The sequence below is a fragment of the Oryx dammah genome, unplaced genomic scaffold (assembly GCF_014754425.2).
Source record: "Oryx dammah isolate SB20612 unplaced genomic scaffold, SCBI_Odam_1.1 HiC_scaffold_26, whole genome shotgun sequence".
Taxonomy (NCBI): Eukaryota; Metazoa; Chordata; class Mammalia; order Artiodactyla; family Bovidae; genus Oryx; species Oryx dammah.
Window position 1 is genome coordinate 65,185,900 of NW_024070210.1, and position 16,241 is coordinate 65,202,140.

General features: G+C 51.3%; 2 protein-coding genes across 2 annotated transcripts in view; both read left to right on the top strand.

The window, feature by feature from the left end:
- Window positions 1-4,586, top strand: part of EHD4 (EH domain containing 4) — an 88,187-nt gene extending 83,601 nt beyond the window's left edge. The window contains exon 6 of the mRNA XM_040226878.1: window positions 689-4,586. Within this exon, the coding sequence (XP_040082812.1) occupies window positions 689-1,225 (537 nt within the window). The 3' untranslated portion in view covers window positions 1,226-4,586. The remainder of the gene's footprint in view (window positions 1-688) is intronic.
- Window positions 4,587-9,057: 4,471 nt separating this feature from the next.
- SPTBN5 (spectrin beta, non-erythrocytic 5) overlaps window positions 9,058-16,241 on the top strand; it is a 49,884-nt gene continuing 42,700 nt past the window's right edge. The window contains exons 1-5 of the mRNA XM_040226891.1: window positions 9,058-9,300; window positions 9,511-9,678; window positions 10,889-11,005; window positions 15,140-15,297; window positions 15,821-16,049. Coding sequence (XP_040082825.1) covers window positions 9,190-9,300; window positions 9,511-9,678; window positions 10,889-11,005; window positions 15,140-15,297; window positions 15,821-16,049 — 783 coding nt within the window. The 5' untranslated portion in view covers window positions 9,058-9,189. The remainder of the gene's footprint in view (window positions 9,301-9,510; window positions 9,679-10,888; window positions 11,006-15,139; window positions 15,298-15,820; window positions 16,050-16,241) is intronic.

The window sequence follows — 16,241 nt, forward strand, 5'->3', positions numbered from 1 at the left end:
GTCCATGGGGTCGCAAAGCGCTGGACATGACTGAGTGACTAACACTTGTCACCCCTTCTCCTCTCTCTTAGCAGTTTCAACTTTTAAGTATTTGTACTGTAAACTATTTTTTAACTGGTCACCATAATCTTTCAGTAATCATTTTTACTTAAATAGGTTCTATGGACAGCTCTATCACAGCTTCATATTACAGCACTAAGAGGCTAGCCAAGTGGCAGGAGGCCTGGGCTCTGGTCTTGACTCTGCCAGTACACCCTTTGTGCTCTCTGTAGCTTATTAATACCTGCCCTTCCTAACTCTCAGCATTGTTGTAAAGATCAGCTGAAGTATGTAAGGTATGTAAAATTCTTTAAAAGCTAAAATACTAGATCTCCAGAGTGCTTAAAAATAAAAAAGTCAGGGTGAAGGAATTTTGTCTCAAAGTCCTAAGGGTTCACTGTCCCTCATGCTGTTACTAACCTCGGTCAGCTACTGCAGGAAAACATTGCATCCCATGTATCTTGCCTCTTGTTCCAAAAGCCACACCTGGTGAGTTCAGATATGGGAACCATACCAAAGAGAGAGCTCTGGACAGCCCCGTGTATGGGCTTCCGGGTTTAAGGGATCATTTGTCCCCTCCAGCCACCCCTCTCCTTGTTTGCTTCCTGCAGAAGGGCTTTAACCAAGTCTGTGGTTTCTCCTTTTCCAGGAAAAGCTTGAGAACTACGACTTCACCAAGTTCCACTCGCTGAAGCCCAAGCTGATTGAGGCCGTGGACAACATGCTGACCAACAAGATCTCGTCGCTGATGAACCTCATTAGCCAGGAGGAGATGAGCATGCCCCCACCTCTCGTGCAGGGTGGTGCCTTCGACGGCACGGCCGAGAGCCCCTTCAACCAGGGCTACGGGGAGGGCGCCAAGGAGGGTGCCGATGAGGAGGAGTGGGTCGTGGCCAAAGACAAGCCCGTCTACGACGAGCTCTTCTACACCCTGTCACCCATCAACGGAAAGATATCAGGCATCAACGCCAAGAAGGAGATGGTGACCTCCAAGCTGCCCAACAGCGTCCTAGGCAAGATCTGGAAGCTGGCTGACTGTGACGGCGATGGCATGCTGGACGAGGAGGAGTTCGCGCTGGCCAAGCACCTCATAAAGATCAAGCTCAGCGGCTACGAGCTGCCCAGCAGCCTGCCCCCCCATCTCGTGCCGCCCTCCCACAGGAAGTCCTTGTCCAAGGCCGACTAAGGGACAGACCATGCACAGGGAAGGCAGTGTGGGGCGGAAATCAGGGCAGCCTGGGCCTCAGGCCCACCCTGTCACCAGCTCACTGAGTGACCCTGGGTGATTCACTGCCTGCCCTGTGCCTCAGTTTCCCCATCTGTAGAATGGGAAGGACAGACATTGGACCCTAGGTCAGGTCCTTTTACCTTAAAATTCCCTGAGTTTCTATTAAAATATTGGGGAGAGGGGATGGATATGAAGTTTGAAGGGTTGAGAACAAAGGGAGATTCCAGGAAGGCTTCCAGGAAGTCCTTGGAAGCCTGGAGAAACTCGGATATAGAATCACAGGGAGTGAGCCGGGGGCACTGCTAAGCTCCACTGGACTGTTCATTGTTATGAGCCCAGCTCTCCCTCAGAGAGCAACGGGAGGCAGCAAAGACCAGCTTATTTATTTTGTTCCCTGCTTTATTTAGAATGAAAAAAAAAAAAAAACATAATAGCAGAGGTTTCTGTTCTCTCCAAACTATCTACCAAAGAGAAGAGGGCTGCTCTGGCTTTGAGGGGAGGACGCACCTTGTCTGCATGTTCCCGTCCCTCTGCTGGCCCACGGAGCAGGCAGCCAGGCCACAGGGAGTGTCCCCCACAGCATCCACTGGCCGGCCTTCCCAGGGCTCCCCCAAACCCAAAGCCTTCCCAGCAAAGTTGTATTTGGTTAGGAATTTGGAACTCACAACCTTTACTAACCCCTGGCGAGATTTCTAGTATTCTAGTCATGTTGAAATCTGAAGATGAGCTTTACTTGTCTGTCCAATAGTTTGTAGCAAAGATTATCATTTAAACTAGAGGAAGAAAAGAGGTGGTTTCCCCAGTCCTCAGTTAGCGTGGTCCCATGTCTCCAAGGCTCCTTGGTTGATGGCAGGATTTAAATTCAGCAAAAACATGGCTTGGTGCATGCACTGTCCTGGCCCTGTGGACACAAAGGGAATGAGGGCCTGCCCACCCTCACTGGCTATCAGGTGGAAGAAGTAGGTCTACTAGTGTTAGAAACTATTTTTATAACAAGAAAATGGGCATTTTTATCATGTCCAGTTTTTTAAATACAGTTTCTGTATAAAGGATAAAGGCCTTTATGCAGAAACAAGATGGAATCTCTCATATAAAGCCTTTTCTTCAGAATCTGTGTGGTTCATACCACGGATGCCTCATGAGACAGGGTTTGGGCACTTACCTGTACATCAGCTCCTGAGTGTTCTCTCTCCCAGGGCCCCTGTGTGAATCTCTCTGGACCACTCACCCAAACGCCTGTGACCAATGGAGATCAGCCTCTATGTGGGATCCAGCTGCGGGATGCAGGTGGCTTTCCATCACCGTTACTTATGCAGTAAAAGAGAGATGGTATTTCATCACTATTGTGATGGCCACATAGCCTGGAACCGTGCCGGCACCAAAAATGAAGGAAATCCAAACAGTCCCACCCAAGTCTTCCCAAAACCACATTTTCCCCCCCCTGATGTTATCAAGGGCAGAACCCCAGATTTAAAGACATTTATTTTAGAGAAACATTGACCCAGATGCCAGCCCTCATGCTCCCTAGCTTACTTTCTAAATAATTTAGCTTTAAGAGAAGTAAATACATAACATGGATTTAGTCTTAATGAGCACTTTTAAATTAATTAGACACATAGAAAAGAGAAATTTGTAATTCCAGTACTATAATCTGAGCAGATGGTTCTGCAAACACCTGAGAACCACCCAGGCATGTAAGCACAGTTGATTCTAGCAAAGGACAAGATTGAGAGAGAAGGAGAGAAAGTTCATTTGTCCAGAGGTTTGGAGATGCCAGAGTTAGCTCATTTCCACTCAGATTGATCTTACTATGTTCAGCTGTCATATATAAAGATAAATATATACACACATGTCCCGTGAGTATATATTTTTGACACTTATTAATGTGTGTATATGTAGATTTTGTCTATATACTGACATAGAGGAATATTGTTTTAGAGGAGCTGGAGAGGAGGTTTCTGATGCTATGAGGATAGAAACACATCATGGGTGATCCCCACCCCACCACCCCATGACCTCTGGCAGGAGATCATCTATCAGCTAGATGCTGAGAAGAAAAAGGAATTTGCATGTCCATTTTTGTTCATATCTTCTTTTAAAACCTGAAGTCACCCATCGTGAAAAGTTGATTGGAAAGAAAAACACTGGAAACTATTAGGAATGGCAGCCAAATGAGGACCCTTATCTCCCCAGGACCTGCACAGAGTTACTTGAGTCTGGATCCAAAACACCCACTACCCACTGACCATGTGCAGCAGGGCTAGTAACACAGAGCCCTCAGGATCTGGACACCTTGGCCGAATGTGTTGTCCTCCCGGTACCACCCAGCTGTCCAAGAACGCCCTCCCTAGAGCACTCATGGATGGCCGGGGGTTGGAAGCAACTGAACTCTAGAACTCTCAAACTCTCCATGCTGTCCATGACCCCACAGAAGAAAACCTAAGACTCTCAAGTCTGTTTTGTGTACAGCGGATGATCACAGAGTACAGCTCTGTGGCCACACGCTGATGTCCAGCCTGCTTGGCGTCCTGCGTGGATTCTTTCCTCGCCACATGCTTGGATGGCCCGGGGTGGGGCCACTCTTCCATGGAGAGGGCCGTGCATTCAGTTGGCTTTTGCTTCGCTGGGGCTGAACTGGCTTCTCTGGAACACTTGTCATCGTGCAACAGTAACACTTGGATTGGGGTCTGTGGCTCCTCCCACAGAGCGGTGGGCCTTAAGGAGTTGGACTCTTATTCCATATCATGGGGCTGGTGTCCAGGTGGGTCAGAGAGCATGTGAAAAGAAGCCAGATGCCTTGCGCTCTCCTCCAACTCCCACCCCGCTTACAGGCCCACAGGAAAGGTCTCAGCAGAGCCTGGCCCGACTGCTCCAACCACGGCCCTTCACTGTGTCCACTGGGTCTCAGTAGCCGCCCCTGTTACACACTGGGAATGTCTTGTACTGGAGTCCACCAGGTAGGATGGGGTTTAACCACAGAGTCATGGCTTAACAGCCACCACTGGGACCTTTCTACTTTGCAGCTCTGCCCTTTCCTGATGCCCAGAGCAATGCCATGGACAGATTGCCTTGGAGATAAGCAAAGCGTTTAAAGAGGCACTGTTTATTTCCTCCATGGAATGTGGCAGAAGAGTAACTTTCTTAGGACAGATAACCACTGAGTTTTTTTCCAGGTAAACATGGGCCGAATTTGAGTGTACCAGGCGACATGTTAATTAGCCAAAAAATGCTATTAATACACAATGCTTATATTTTTTTTTGTAATCTTGTTTCAAAATGTCAAAAAAAGACAGTCTACTGATCAATAAACTTCTGAAAATCACTTTTTCCCATTGGCTCTGGTTTTTCAGTGACTGTGTGCCAGTTGTCTTGGGAATAAAGCAGGCATCCCTTGGAACCATTCTGAAACACAGCAGAGGAGTTAAGGGATGGATGTGCCCCTTGGCACACCATCCCTGTGACCTTTGTCTCTTCCTGCATGTTCTCTAGGTGGGAGATGGGGGCTTCTTCAGCAGGAAAGCAGCTCCATCTGATGTGGGCAGAGGCCAAGTCTGGAAGCAGGCACTGAAGGGGGTTTATGCACCGATCAAGAGTGACTGGAAGCCAAGACTGGAAGGGACCATCAAGGAGACTCTTCTGAGGCTGGGGACGGGGCATCACTGAGCACTCAGGAGATGGCCTCTTTAGAGCACTGAGGCTGGCCGGGCACCTGAGGGTGCTGTAGTGCTAGGATACAACCCCTGGCTGGCTGGCACTGCTCCTGCCTCTTGCCATGCCTAGCAGGTGCAGAGCACCCATAGTAGACATCCGGAGCGATCACACTGGCTCCCACCTACCCTTTTAGTGATCCAGACTGGAATTTCCTTTTGCGGGCCACTCTCTACTTCCCCACCGTCAAACTGAATGGTGAAGTTTGGGGAGATAGATCCTACTTCTTTCCAGGATGGATCCTAGTTGGCTGAGCCAATTAGAGTATTTCATCCACCTGGTCACAGAAATGGTTCAGAAATTGACGTGTGATTATGAGAGGTCCCTCAGACTTCTGTTCCAACTCTCAGGAAGATGTTCTCTCTTTTCTGAACCGTGCAGTTCAAAGAAGTGAGCCTATTGGTACAACAATATAAATAGCTTTGAGAGAAGTGCCCAGTGGTGCTGGAGGATTTAGGCTGGCAACTATCCCATGGAGCATGAAGATGAAAGAGGCACTGAGAAAGGCAAAGGAAATCCAAACCTGTGGTGGCATCATTTGAGCTGCTGGATCAAACTTCACCTAAAGTCCTCCTCCTGCCAGACTTTCCAGTTACATGGACCAGTATGTTACATTTATATTGTGTAAACCCATTTGACTTGAAACTTCAGTTACTTGCAACACAAACATTCCAGATCTGTACTGACCAACAGGATTCTGACCAGGGGATGCAGTCAGTCACAGCCCAAGAGAAGCTGGTCCTGGTATCATGTACAGTAGCTTTATTACAGTTGAACTTAGGAAAAAGAGCAGTTTCCTAACAACCTACCCAACAACCTCAAATACCTCTGTTGAGATCTGTGTGCAAAGGGCCATGCAGCTCCATCCTGTCCTCTGGTGCTCACATCACATGGGAGGCCTGGGCCAAGGCTCTTGATGGGAAATGAAACAAACTTACAGAGGGGGACTTCCTAGACGGAAAGGATTTCTTTTTAATATCCAAAATTATACAATATTGAAAAATATAGAACAAAATACAATTATTGGAGGAAAATTGCTCTACAATATCGTTGGCCTTTCAACCCAAATCAGTCACAGGTATACATGTCTCCGTCCTGAAACCCATCCCATCTCCCACCCCATCCCAGCCCTCAAGGTTGAGCTCCCTGTTTTACACAGCAAATTCTCACTTGTCCTCTATTTTACACATGGTAATATATGTGTTTCTATGCTATTGTCTCAATTCGTCCCACTCTCTCCTTCCCCTACTGTGTCTGCAACTCTGTTCTCTGTGTCTGCATCTCCCTTGCTGCCCTGCAAATAGGTTCATCAGTACCATCTTTCTAGATTCCATATGCATGCATTAATATATAATGTTTGTTTTTTCTCTTTCTGAGTTCATTTTGTATAACAGACTCGAAGTTCATCTACCTCATTAGACTCAGATGCATTCTTTTTATAGCTGAGTAATATTGTATATATGTACTACAATTTCTGTATGCATTCATCTGTCGGGCGTCTAGGTTCCTTCCATGTCCTTGCTATTGTAAAAAGTGCTGCAACTAACATTGGAGTACCTGCGTCTCTCAATTGTGATTTTCTCAGAGTGTATGCTCAGGAGTGGGATTGTTGGATCATATGGTAGTTCTAGTCCTAGATTTTTAAGGAATCTCCATACTGTTCTCTATAGTGGCTGTGTCAATTTACATTCCCACCAACAGTGCAAGAGGGTTCCCTTTTCTCCATATCCTCTCCAGCATTTATTGTTTCTAGATTTTTAAAATGATGGCCATTCTTCAGGGTGTGGAGGTGATTCCTCATTGGAGAAGACTCTTGAGAGTCCCTTGGACTGCAAGGAGATCCAACCATCCATTCTGAAAATCAGCCCTGGGTTTTCTTTGGAAGGACTGATGCTAAAGCTGAAACTCCAGTACTTTGGCCACCTCATGCGAAGAGTTGACCCATTGGAAAAGACTTTGATGCTGGGAGGGATTGGGGGCAGGAGGAGAAGGGGACGACAGAGGATGAGATGGCTGGATGGCATCACCGACTCTATGCACGTGAGTCTGAGTGAACTCTGGGAGTTGGTGATGGACAGGGAGGCCTGGCGTGCTGCGATTCATGGAGTCGCAAAGAGTCGGACACGACTGAGCGACTGAACTGAACTGAACTGAACTGAATAATGAGCAATGCTGAGCATCTTTTCATGGGTTTGTTGGCCATAGGAAAAGTTTTTAACTGGGGCTGATATGAGACTATGGACGGTGGGGCGCAGAAGAGACATTCAAAGCTGAGAGAAGAACTGATGCTCAGATGTGAGTAGGAAGCTCTGGTCCCCACCTGGCAATGGGGAGTCTTGCTCTGTGAAGGCATGGTGGGCTGGGCATAGGCTGACATGGAGACAGGGTGCTGAGCTGGGGACAGTGATGGGGACCTGCAGGGGCAGTGGGAGTAATCAGGTGGGGGTGCCCTGTGGAGTGCCTACTGGTGGGGCACAGCAGTGACATCTGCTGGTGCCTGCCTGGACCTGGGGCTGTGGGCAATGAGGAAGCTCAGGTTCATCCCAAGTGCTGGGAAGCCACTCAGTGGTAAGAGGGACCCCCCAGGGGGAGGACAACAAGGATGGAGGCTCCTCTTGGATACAGGGAATCTGTCCCCCCACCCCCACCCAAGGGCAGCATGCCCCTCACTCCCAGCCACAGGCCGAGGTTCAGGTGTAATGGATCCCAGCCAGCTCTGAAGGGCAGGCTGTGTCCACTGCCCCTCTCACTGGCCTGGACTGTGAGGGACACCTCCCTCAGGATGGTGGCTGGGCTTCAGGGTGGATGAATCTAGACACACAGCCTAGCCCCATGACTATAAGCAGACAGTCCTGTGAAGCCACCTGAATTAGAACTTGCTCTACTTGTGTCGTGCAGTCCACGGTTGCAGCGGAAGGTAGATGGTTGGAGAGGGCCTGGCTGGCTCCCCGAGCCTTGGGCCCAGCCAGAGCACAGGTGCTGGGGCCTCGCTGGGGCCCCAAAGAGTGAACACTGTATCTCTGACTCTGGAGGAAATTCTTTCATTCCCACAGGCAGGCTCTGCAGGTGTGGGTTACCCCTTTTCAGGGGGAGCCCCCTTCAGAAAGTGGCCCCCAGGTGGAAGGGACCCCGTCATGCAGCCCTGGTCTGGGTTGGGTGTGCTTCCATCAAGCCTGGAAAGCCCAGCCCTGATCCAGTACTTCCCTGTGGTCTGTGCTGAGTCGAGGGTGTGAGGGCTGTGGCCCCACAGGCTCACTCGCATCTCCGGCCCTGCAGGTGCTCACAGAGAGGCCCTGCTGGAGTGCAGAAGGGCAGCCTCAGCCTGGGGTGTGGGTGCAGAAGCTCTGACCAGAGGCTCTTGAGCCCAGACTGCAGCGCCCCCATGGAGCTCCCACCCGAAGCCAATTCGAGACCAGCCCGTGGGCCTCTTGTGTCTTGGACACCAGGACTCCACCCAATACTGAAGGCCTTAGCAGCAGGGAGATGATGAAGGAGGAGACCCTGGAGCATCGATCTGGAGCATTCTTGAGCCGCCCCCTCCGGGCCTGGGCCACGCCCTGTGGCAGGTGGGAGGACAATGCCGGCTGTGTGCCGTCACCCCTGCCTCACTGGCCCAAGAGGAGGGTCATGGCACTACCCCAGCCTCAGCCTCAGCCTCAGCCTCAGCCTCTCTTGATGTCTCTCCCTCCCCGCCCAGCCCCTGCTATCTGCCGTCTCCGACCATCCAGCCAGGTCTCCTCTCAGGGCCTGGACATCAACAAGGTGAGCAATTTCTTTTTTCCTTCCACCTGCCCTATTCATCCCAAGCAGCAGCAGCAGAATGCAGTGGCTCAGGGGAAACCTCTGGCAGCAGGAGCTCTAGAAGAATCTGGAAAAGCGGGTGGGCCACTGAAGTTCAGGGCACCAACTAGGAGCCCAAGACCTTACCTGGCCAGATCCCAAGCTGCCCCCACCCACCACACTTGGGGCAATCTTGGGGCAAGGAGGGGGTCCCCTGTCCCAGGGAGTCATCAGAATCCACCTTCCTCCCCCAGCTTCCAGGCCCGCAGTGTCTCCAGCTTAAGGAAATATCCAGCGGCCCCTCATCCCCAAAGGGCTCCAGGCTTGCTGGCCAGTGAGCCCCACAACCCCCAGCAGTTCCTTGGCGCTACAGGGCAGCTGAAGCCGGAGTCCAGCCACAGACCCTGGGCTGGCTCTCCCGGTCCAGTCCCGCCATGGACTCTGCATACGAGATGGGCCACATCCGCAAGCTGCAGGCGCGGCACGTGCAGATGCAGGAGAAGACCTTCACCAAGTGGATCAACAGTATCTTCCAGCATGGCCGGGTGAGTGCAGCTGGGCCCGCCCCACAGCTGCCTCCACTGTGCCCCCGGCTCCCTGGCAGGTGGACCCAGGGGGCCGATGGTGAGCTCAGCTGGCTAAGGCCAGTGATCCTTCCTCCAGGCTGGGGCTCTAGGTTTCACTGCCCTGGTCCTGGGATGGAGCAGACAAGAGAGGCTGGGCTGACCCTGTGCCTGTTCCTCATCCCCTCCCAGGTGGGCATCGAGATCCACAACCTATGCACAGAGCTGGCTGATGGCACCCACCTGCTGCGGCTGCTGGAGCTCATCTCAGGGGAGGCCCTGCCACCCCCCAACCGGGGTCGCATGCGTGTCCATTTTCTGGAGAACAGCAGCCGAGCTCTGGCCTTCCTCAGGGCCAAGGTGGGCACTGGGGAGAGGGCTCCTGGCCTTGGTGCTAGGGTGGGCGGTGGGGACAGGCCGGATGAACGGTTCACCTTTCCTGGGCTGGCCACAGGGTCGAACAGAGGGTCTGGAGCCAGAATCCAGGAGGAGCAGCTGGGATACAGAGTCCAGGAAGCAAAGCCCTACTTTGCACAGTTCTCCCAGCTTAGAGAGCACCCACCCGGCTGGAGCTGGAACAACCATTGTCCCCAGTGGGCGGGAATGAAATCTGCCTTTGCCTACAATGAGAGATTGTGGAGTCTAAGTTGAAAGATTCAGTACACTCTTAACCTTCTCTTTTCATAAAGGAGGAAAATATTTTCCAGGCAAGGCCCATGAGCAGCTGGTCAGCAGATCTTAGATGTGAGGGTCAGACACGGGAAGAGCCTCAGACACTACTGAGCCAGGCAGGGAAGGGAGGTGGTGTAGGGCTGCCTGGGAGAAGCTGGACTAGACAGCCAGGAGGGGCCTCCACAAACAGGAGGGATCCTGAGAGCAAGGGACAGCCCCGGAGAAGTCATCTCTAAAAGGAGAGGAGAGCTCCAGAAACAGGGATCCTCATGGCCCATGTCAAGGGGCTGTGCAGGGGTCATTTATACTGAGAAGCAGAAATTGGGAAGCCTGGAGTCTCCTGGCTTCAGGTACTGAAGCATGAGGTAGCTGAGTCTGGAGGATGTGAAGTTACAGCTGAAACTGGCTGGGCTGAGCCTGAGTCCTGGGATATGGATCTCAGGCAGCCCCTTGGGAGCCTAGCATGCTGGAGGGAGGCCAGGGAGGTGAGAAGCCAGAGCAGGGGATGGAGCACTGTGGTCCCTAGACTCGTGGAAGAACAGAAAGATGCCAGCCACACAATGCCAGCCTACACTACTTGGTCCCAGGGCCAATGGCCTGTGAGCCTATCACCTAGGAAGGTGCAAGCCCTGTAGCCCTTGTCAGAAGCTACTCAGCACCCTTCAAGCTCAAAGTCGTAATGTCACAGATATATAGCCTATGAAGGTGACAGCCTTGTCTCCACTATTGCTTGGAAAGCCTGGGCTTGCCTGGCCTTGGGCCTGCCGGCTTCTCCTCTGGGGACCTCCTGGGTCAGGACAGACAGAACCCCTCCCATCCAGCAGCCAACCCTTTGGTTACTATGAGTCTTCTCTAGTACACGGGCTTTGTGGCTGAAGTCAGAAAAATATGCCCACAGGTGCCAATACCCCTCATCGGGCCAGAGAACATCGTGGATGGAGACCAGACGCTCATCCTGGGACTCATCTGGGTCATTATTCTGCGTTTCCAGATTTCCCACATCTGCCTGGACAGGGTATGTCTCAGCCCCCGTGCCCAGCTGCCCAGCCCAGCCCAGCCCAGCCCTGGCCTCCCCTCAGGGCCCTGGGGACAGAGCAGTTCCACCTGACCGTTAGGATGCCCACAGCGGATCCTCGGCATCCACACAACTACTATTCACTCTTCAATCGCAGGCAGAGGATTCAGAGTGTCAGAGAGGTTGTCATATGCTGAAGTAAGAACTGTTAATAGATTTATGGGCTTCAGGTTGGGTCTGGGACAAGTCATTTACTAGTGAAGGGGGCCAAGGTGCCTGCCCACCACCCGCCTTTCACTGCTAATGTATTGTTTTCTACTTGCCATTGAAACCCTGTAACTTTCATTACCCGCTAATGTACTGTTGGGAGAAATAAAACATTCAGAGGAATCCAAGCCCTGAAGGTTTCCAAATCCTCAGGATCCTGAAAACCAAAGAGATGGTTCCTCATCTTCCTCAATTCTCTCTCTGATTTTCCACAACTGGGTCTGGAAGAGAGAACACAGAAAAGTCCTTATATAAATGTTCATAGTTTCATGGTTTCCAAAACCTCACCTAAAACTCAATCCCAGTAGGTTAGGAAAGCCAACTTGGAGCATGAAATCTTAAAGAAAAGAAGCCACAGATTTGGCTCAAATCCAGGAGGACCCTTGACATTCATGATGGGATTGTGACCCCCAGGAAAGCAGGGGCCTTGCCTGCCTGCATCCCCAGGGCCTAGCACCCATGTGGTGAATAAGTGGATGGATCAACTTCTAACTGACCTCAAGCCCTTCCAGGAAGCCACGCTCCCCTCCCCACCCCCCTAGGCCAGTTCCAAGTGCCCCTGCCACCCCTTCTCTTGGGGGCAGCAGGTCTACATTGTCCCCTGACTGGCCACCAACTGGCCAGCTGGCTGTCTCATCTGCAGCCAGCTCAGGCCCTTCTCCCTGCGAAACTCAGATGTGCCTGGGACCAGCCTAACCCCATGCCCATACATGCTCACCCTTAGAATCACTCCTGGCTCATGTCTGCCAGCCTAACCCAGCTGCTCAGGGTTTCTGGGCTGGCCTGGCTCTGGCAGAGCCCAACTCCAGGCCCTGAACTCCTTCCCCACCCCTCCCTTGTGCTGCTGGGTACTAGTCCCTTCTATCCAAGCTCCAGGCCCAGAGGATGGGGAAGGGAATATAACCTGCTGTGCTTTGATATTCTGAGTTTTGGGGGGTTTTTTTGGAGTATAGTTGCTTTACAAGATTGTATCATTTTATGCTGTACAGTGAAGCAGCTATAAGTATACATATATCCCCTCTTTTTTTGATTTCCTTCCTATTTAGGTCACTACGGAGCAGTGAGTAGAGTTCCTTGTGCTGCACAGTAGGTTGTCATTAGTTATCTGTTTTATACATAGGAGCGTATATATGTCAATCCCAATCTCCCAAGACATTCTGAGTTTATAAACAGAAATTGGTGGAAGGATTGGAAGAAGGGAGTTCAGTTCAGTCACTCAGTCGTGTCCAGCTCTTTGCAACCCCATGAACTGCAGCATGCCAGGCCTCCCTGTCCATCACCAACTCCCGGAGTTTACCTGGACTCATGTCCATTGAGCCAGTGATGCCATCCAACTATCTCATCCTCTGTCGTCCCCTTCTCCTGCTCTCAATCTTTCCCAGCATCAGGGTCTTTTCAAATGAGTCAGCTCTTCGCATCAGGTGGCCAAAGTACTGGGGCTTCAGCTTCAGCATTAGTCCTTCCAATGAACATCCAGGACAGATCTCCTTTAGGATGGACTGGTTGTATCTCTTTGCAGTCCAAGGGACTCTCAAGAGTCTTCTCCAACACCACAGTTTAAAAGCATCAATTCTTTGGCCCTCAGCTTTCTTTATAGTCCAACTCTCACATTCATACATGACCACTGGAAAAACCATAGCCTTGACTACACTGACCTTTGTTGACAAAGTAATGTCTCTGCTTTTTAATATGCTGTCTAGGCTGGTCATAACTTTCCTTCCAAGGATTAAACATTTTTTAATTTCAGGGCTGCAATCACCATCTGCAGTGATTTTGAAGCCCAAAAAAGTAAAGTCTGCCACTGTGTCCACTGTTTCCCCATCTATTTGCCATGAAGTGACGGGACCAGATGCCATGATCTTAGTTTTCTGAATGTTGAGCTTTACTCCAACTTTTCACTCTCCTCTTTCACTTTCATCAAGAGGCTCTTTAGTTCTTCTTCACTTTCTGCCATAAGGGTGGTGTCATCTGCATATCTGAGGTTATTGATATTTCTCCCAGCAATCTTGATTCCAGCTTGTGTTTCTTCCAGTCCAGCATGTCTCATGATGTGCTCTGCATATAAGTTAAATAAGCAGGGTGACAATATACAGCCTTGATGTACTGCTTTCCCAATTTGGAACCAGTCTGTTGTTCCATGTCCAGTTCTAACTGTTGCTTCCTGATCTGCATACAGATTTCTCAAGAGGCAGGTCAGGTGGTCTGGTATTCCCATCTCTTTCAGAATTTTCCATAGTTTATTGTGATCCACACAGTCAAAGGTTTTGGCATAGTCAATAAAGCAGAAGTAGATGTTTTGCTGGAACTCTCTTGCTTTTTCCATGATCCAGCGGATGTTGGCAATTTGATCTCTGGTTCCTCTGCCTTTTCTAAAACCAGCTTGAACATCAGGAAGTTCATGGTTCATGTATTGCTGAAGCCTGGCTTAGAGAATTTTGAGCATTACTTTACTAGCATGTGAGATGAGTGCAATTGTGTGGTAGTTTGAGCATTCTTTGGCATTGCCTTTCTTTGGGATTGGAATGAAAACTGACCTTTTTCAGTCCTGTGGCCACTGTGGAGTTTTCCAAATTTGCTGACATATTGAGTACAGCACTTTCACAGCATCATCTTTCAGGATTTGAAATAGCTCAACTGGAATTCCATCACCTCCACTAGCTTTGTTTGTAGTGATGCTTCCTAAGGCCCACTTGACTTCACCTTCCAGGATGTCTGGCTCTAGCTGAGTGATGAAGAAGAGAGAAAAGGAGAGAAGAAACGGAGATGGGGACTCCAGGGTGTGAGGGGCAAGGCAGGGGGTGGATGGAAGGGGAGGACCACCAAGGGCAGGACAGGGACAGGGAACAGAAGGCAGGGAAAGAAGTGGAGCCTGGAAGGAGGCGGGAAAGAAGCACTGAATAAAAGAGGGAAGGGATGGGGGGAGCAAGAAGTGAGGGGAAATGTGTGGAAACCAAAAGCAGCAGAATAAAAGAGATTATCAAGGAGACAGAAACCAGCTGTAGATGGTCATTTCCCAGTCTGAAGAAGCCCTTGTGTGAGGGAGGCCTTGTGAGGCAGACAGATGGGCTCTGCATGTCAGAGGTTTCTAGGTCAAGAGAGACCCTCCCCTAATAGCCAGGGAACCCCAGGCAGTTTCCTGACCCCTCTTACTGCACCTGCTATGCTTCCTTAGAATGTAAGTACTAACAGTGCAGACCACTGGGGGCTGTGCCGGGTGGAGAGCCACGGGTGCGGGCCTGGTGCCTGGCTGGCGGAAAGCCCATGGTGACCTGGAGTCGGTCTAATGAAGCCCAGACTCAATTCCGTGTGGCCTAGGGTTGGTTAGCACAATGCCCAGCCCAGCCGAAAGGCTGGCGAGGGATTTCTCTAGTGATCCAGTGGCTAGGACTCTGCCCTCCCAATGCAGGGTCATGGGTTCGATCCCCAGTCAGGGAACTGGATCCCATATGATGCAACTAAGAGTTCACATGCTATAACTGAAGATCTCAAGTGCTACAGCTGAGACCTGGTGCAGCCAAATAAGTAAATATTTTAAAAGGAAGGAAGGCCGAGAGAAATGGGAGCTACCACTGCTGTTGTCACCAACTGTGACTCAAAACCAGCTGCTCAGAGATGACAACTTTCAGACTGCCCCACTTCTTTGTAAGGACAATCTTTCTCTCGCACACCCAATCCTTGCCCAGCACAAGTAACAGTAAGTGCAGTCAGACGCTCTGAAGCGCAGGCCGTCCACACCGCCTCCAGGTGGGGGAGCAGGATTGCACTTTGCCCAGCCTGCCTCTCTCACAACGACCTGCGGCCTCTGCGGCCTACCCACCTCCCATCCCGTCCCAGCCCTGAACGGTGACCACTGTCCTGTCCTTCCAGGAGGAGTTTGGGGTCAGCGCAGCCCTGCTGTCTGCCAAGGAAGCTCTGCTGGTCTGGTGCCAGCGGAAGACTGCCGGCTATGCCAACATCAATATCACGGACTTCTCCCGCAGCTGGAGTGACGGGCTTGGCTTCAGTGCCCTCATCCATGCCCACAGGTGAGCATGTGGGAGGGGACCCAGCACCTCCAGCCCTGGCTGGCCTGAGGCAGGCCTCTGCTTCCTTCTCAGAGGCCTTCCACCCGCTGAGCTAACTGCTCCAGGACTTGGGTCCTCAACCCACCCATTATCCCATATCCTTCTGGCCCCTTACACTGGGCACAGAGGTAGAGACACTGACTCTGAGCTCCTGGTCTGTGATACCCCTCCCCTCTTCCATAGAACCAGCCAGGTTTGCCTTTGACCCCTGCCTTCCTCTACTCTCTGTGTCCCTGATTCTCTTTTCAGTCTGCTCTCTGGCAAGCACCTGTCCCTTTTGGATCTTCCCCCCGCTACCCAGGAGGCTGAGCCCCAAGCAAAATTAACCCTCCCCTCTCCCAGTCCTATTCCTTCAACCAGGGCCTTAGATCATCATCAGGGGGAAGCTAGTGCCCAGCAAGGTGGGAATGACCCTCTTAACAAGTCCACATAAAGATGAGCAGTCCCTGACTCTGGTGAAGAGCTCTGCCTGCTCTCTGCCTAGGCCAGACCTGCTTGACTACAACTCCCTGCGTCCCGACCGCCCGCTGCACAACCTCCGCTGCGCTTTCCACGTAGCTGAGCAGGAGCTGGGCATTGCTCAGCTGCTGGATCCAGAGGACGTGGCAGCCCTACAGCCTGACGAGCGCTCCATAATGACCTACGTCTCCCTCTACTACCACCACTTCTCCCGCCTGCACCAGGAGCAGACCGTCCAGAGGAGACTCGCGAAGGTTGGGGACAGAGGGAAGATGGCGTTGAGGAGAGGCGGGGCGAACATGGGCTCCGGAGTCAGCACACCTTGTGCCCTTTCCTCCCTGTGTGACCTTGGCCACATCATCTAACCTTACTGTGCTTCATCTGTAAAATGGGAATGATGATGCCTGGGTAACACACAATTGATTCTGGGTAACAGAGGGCTTGGG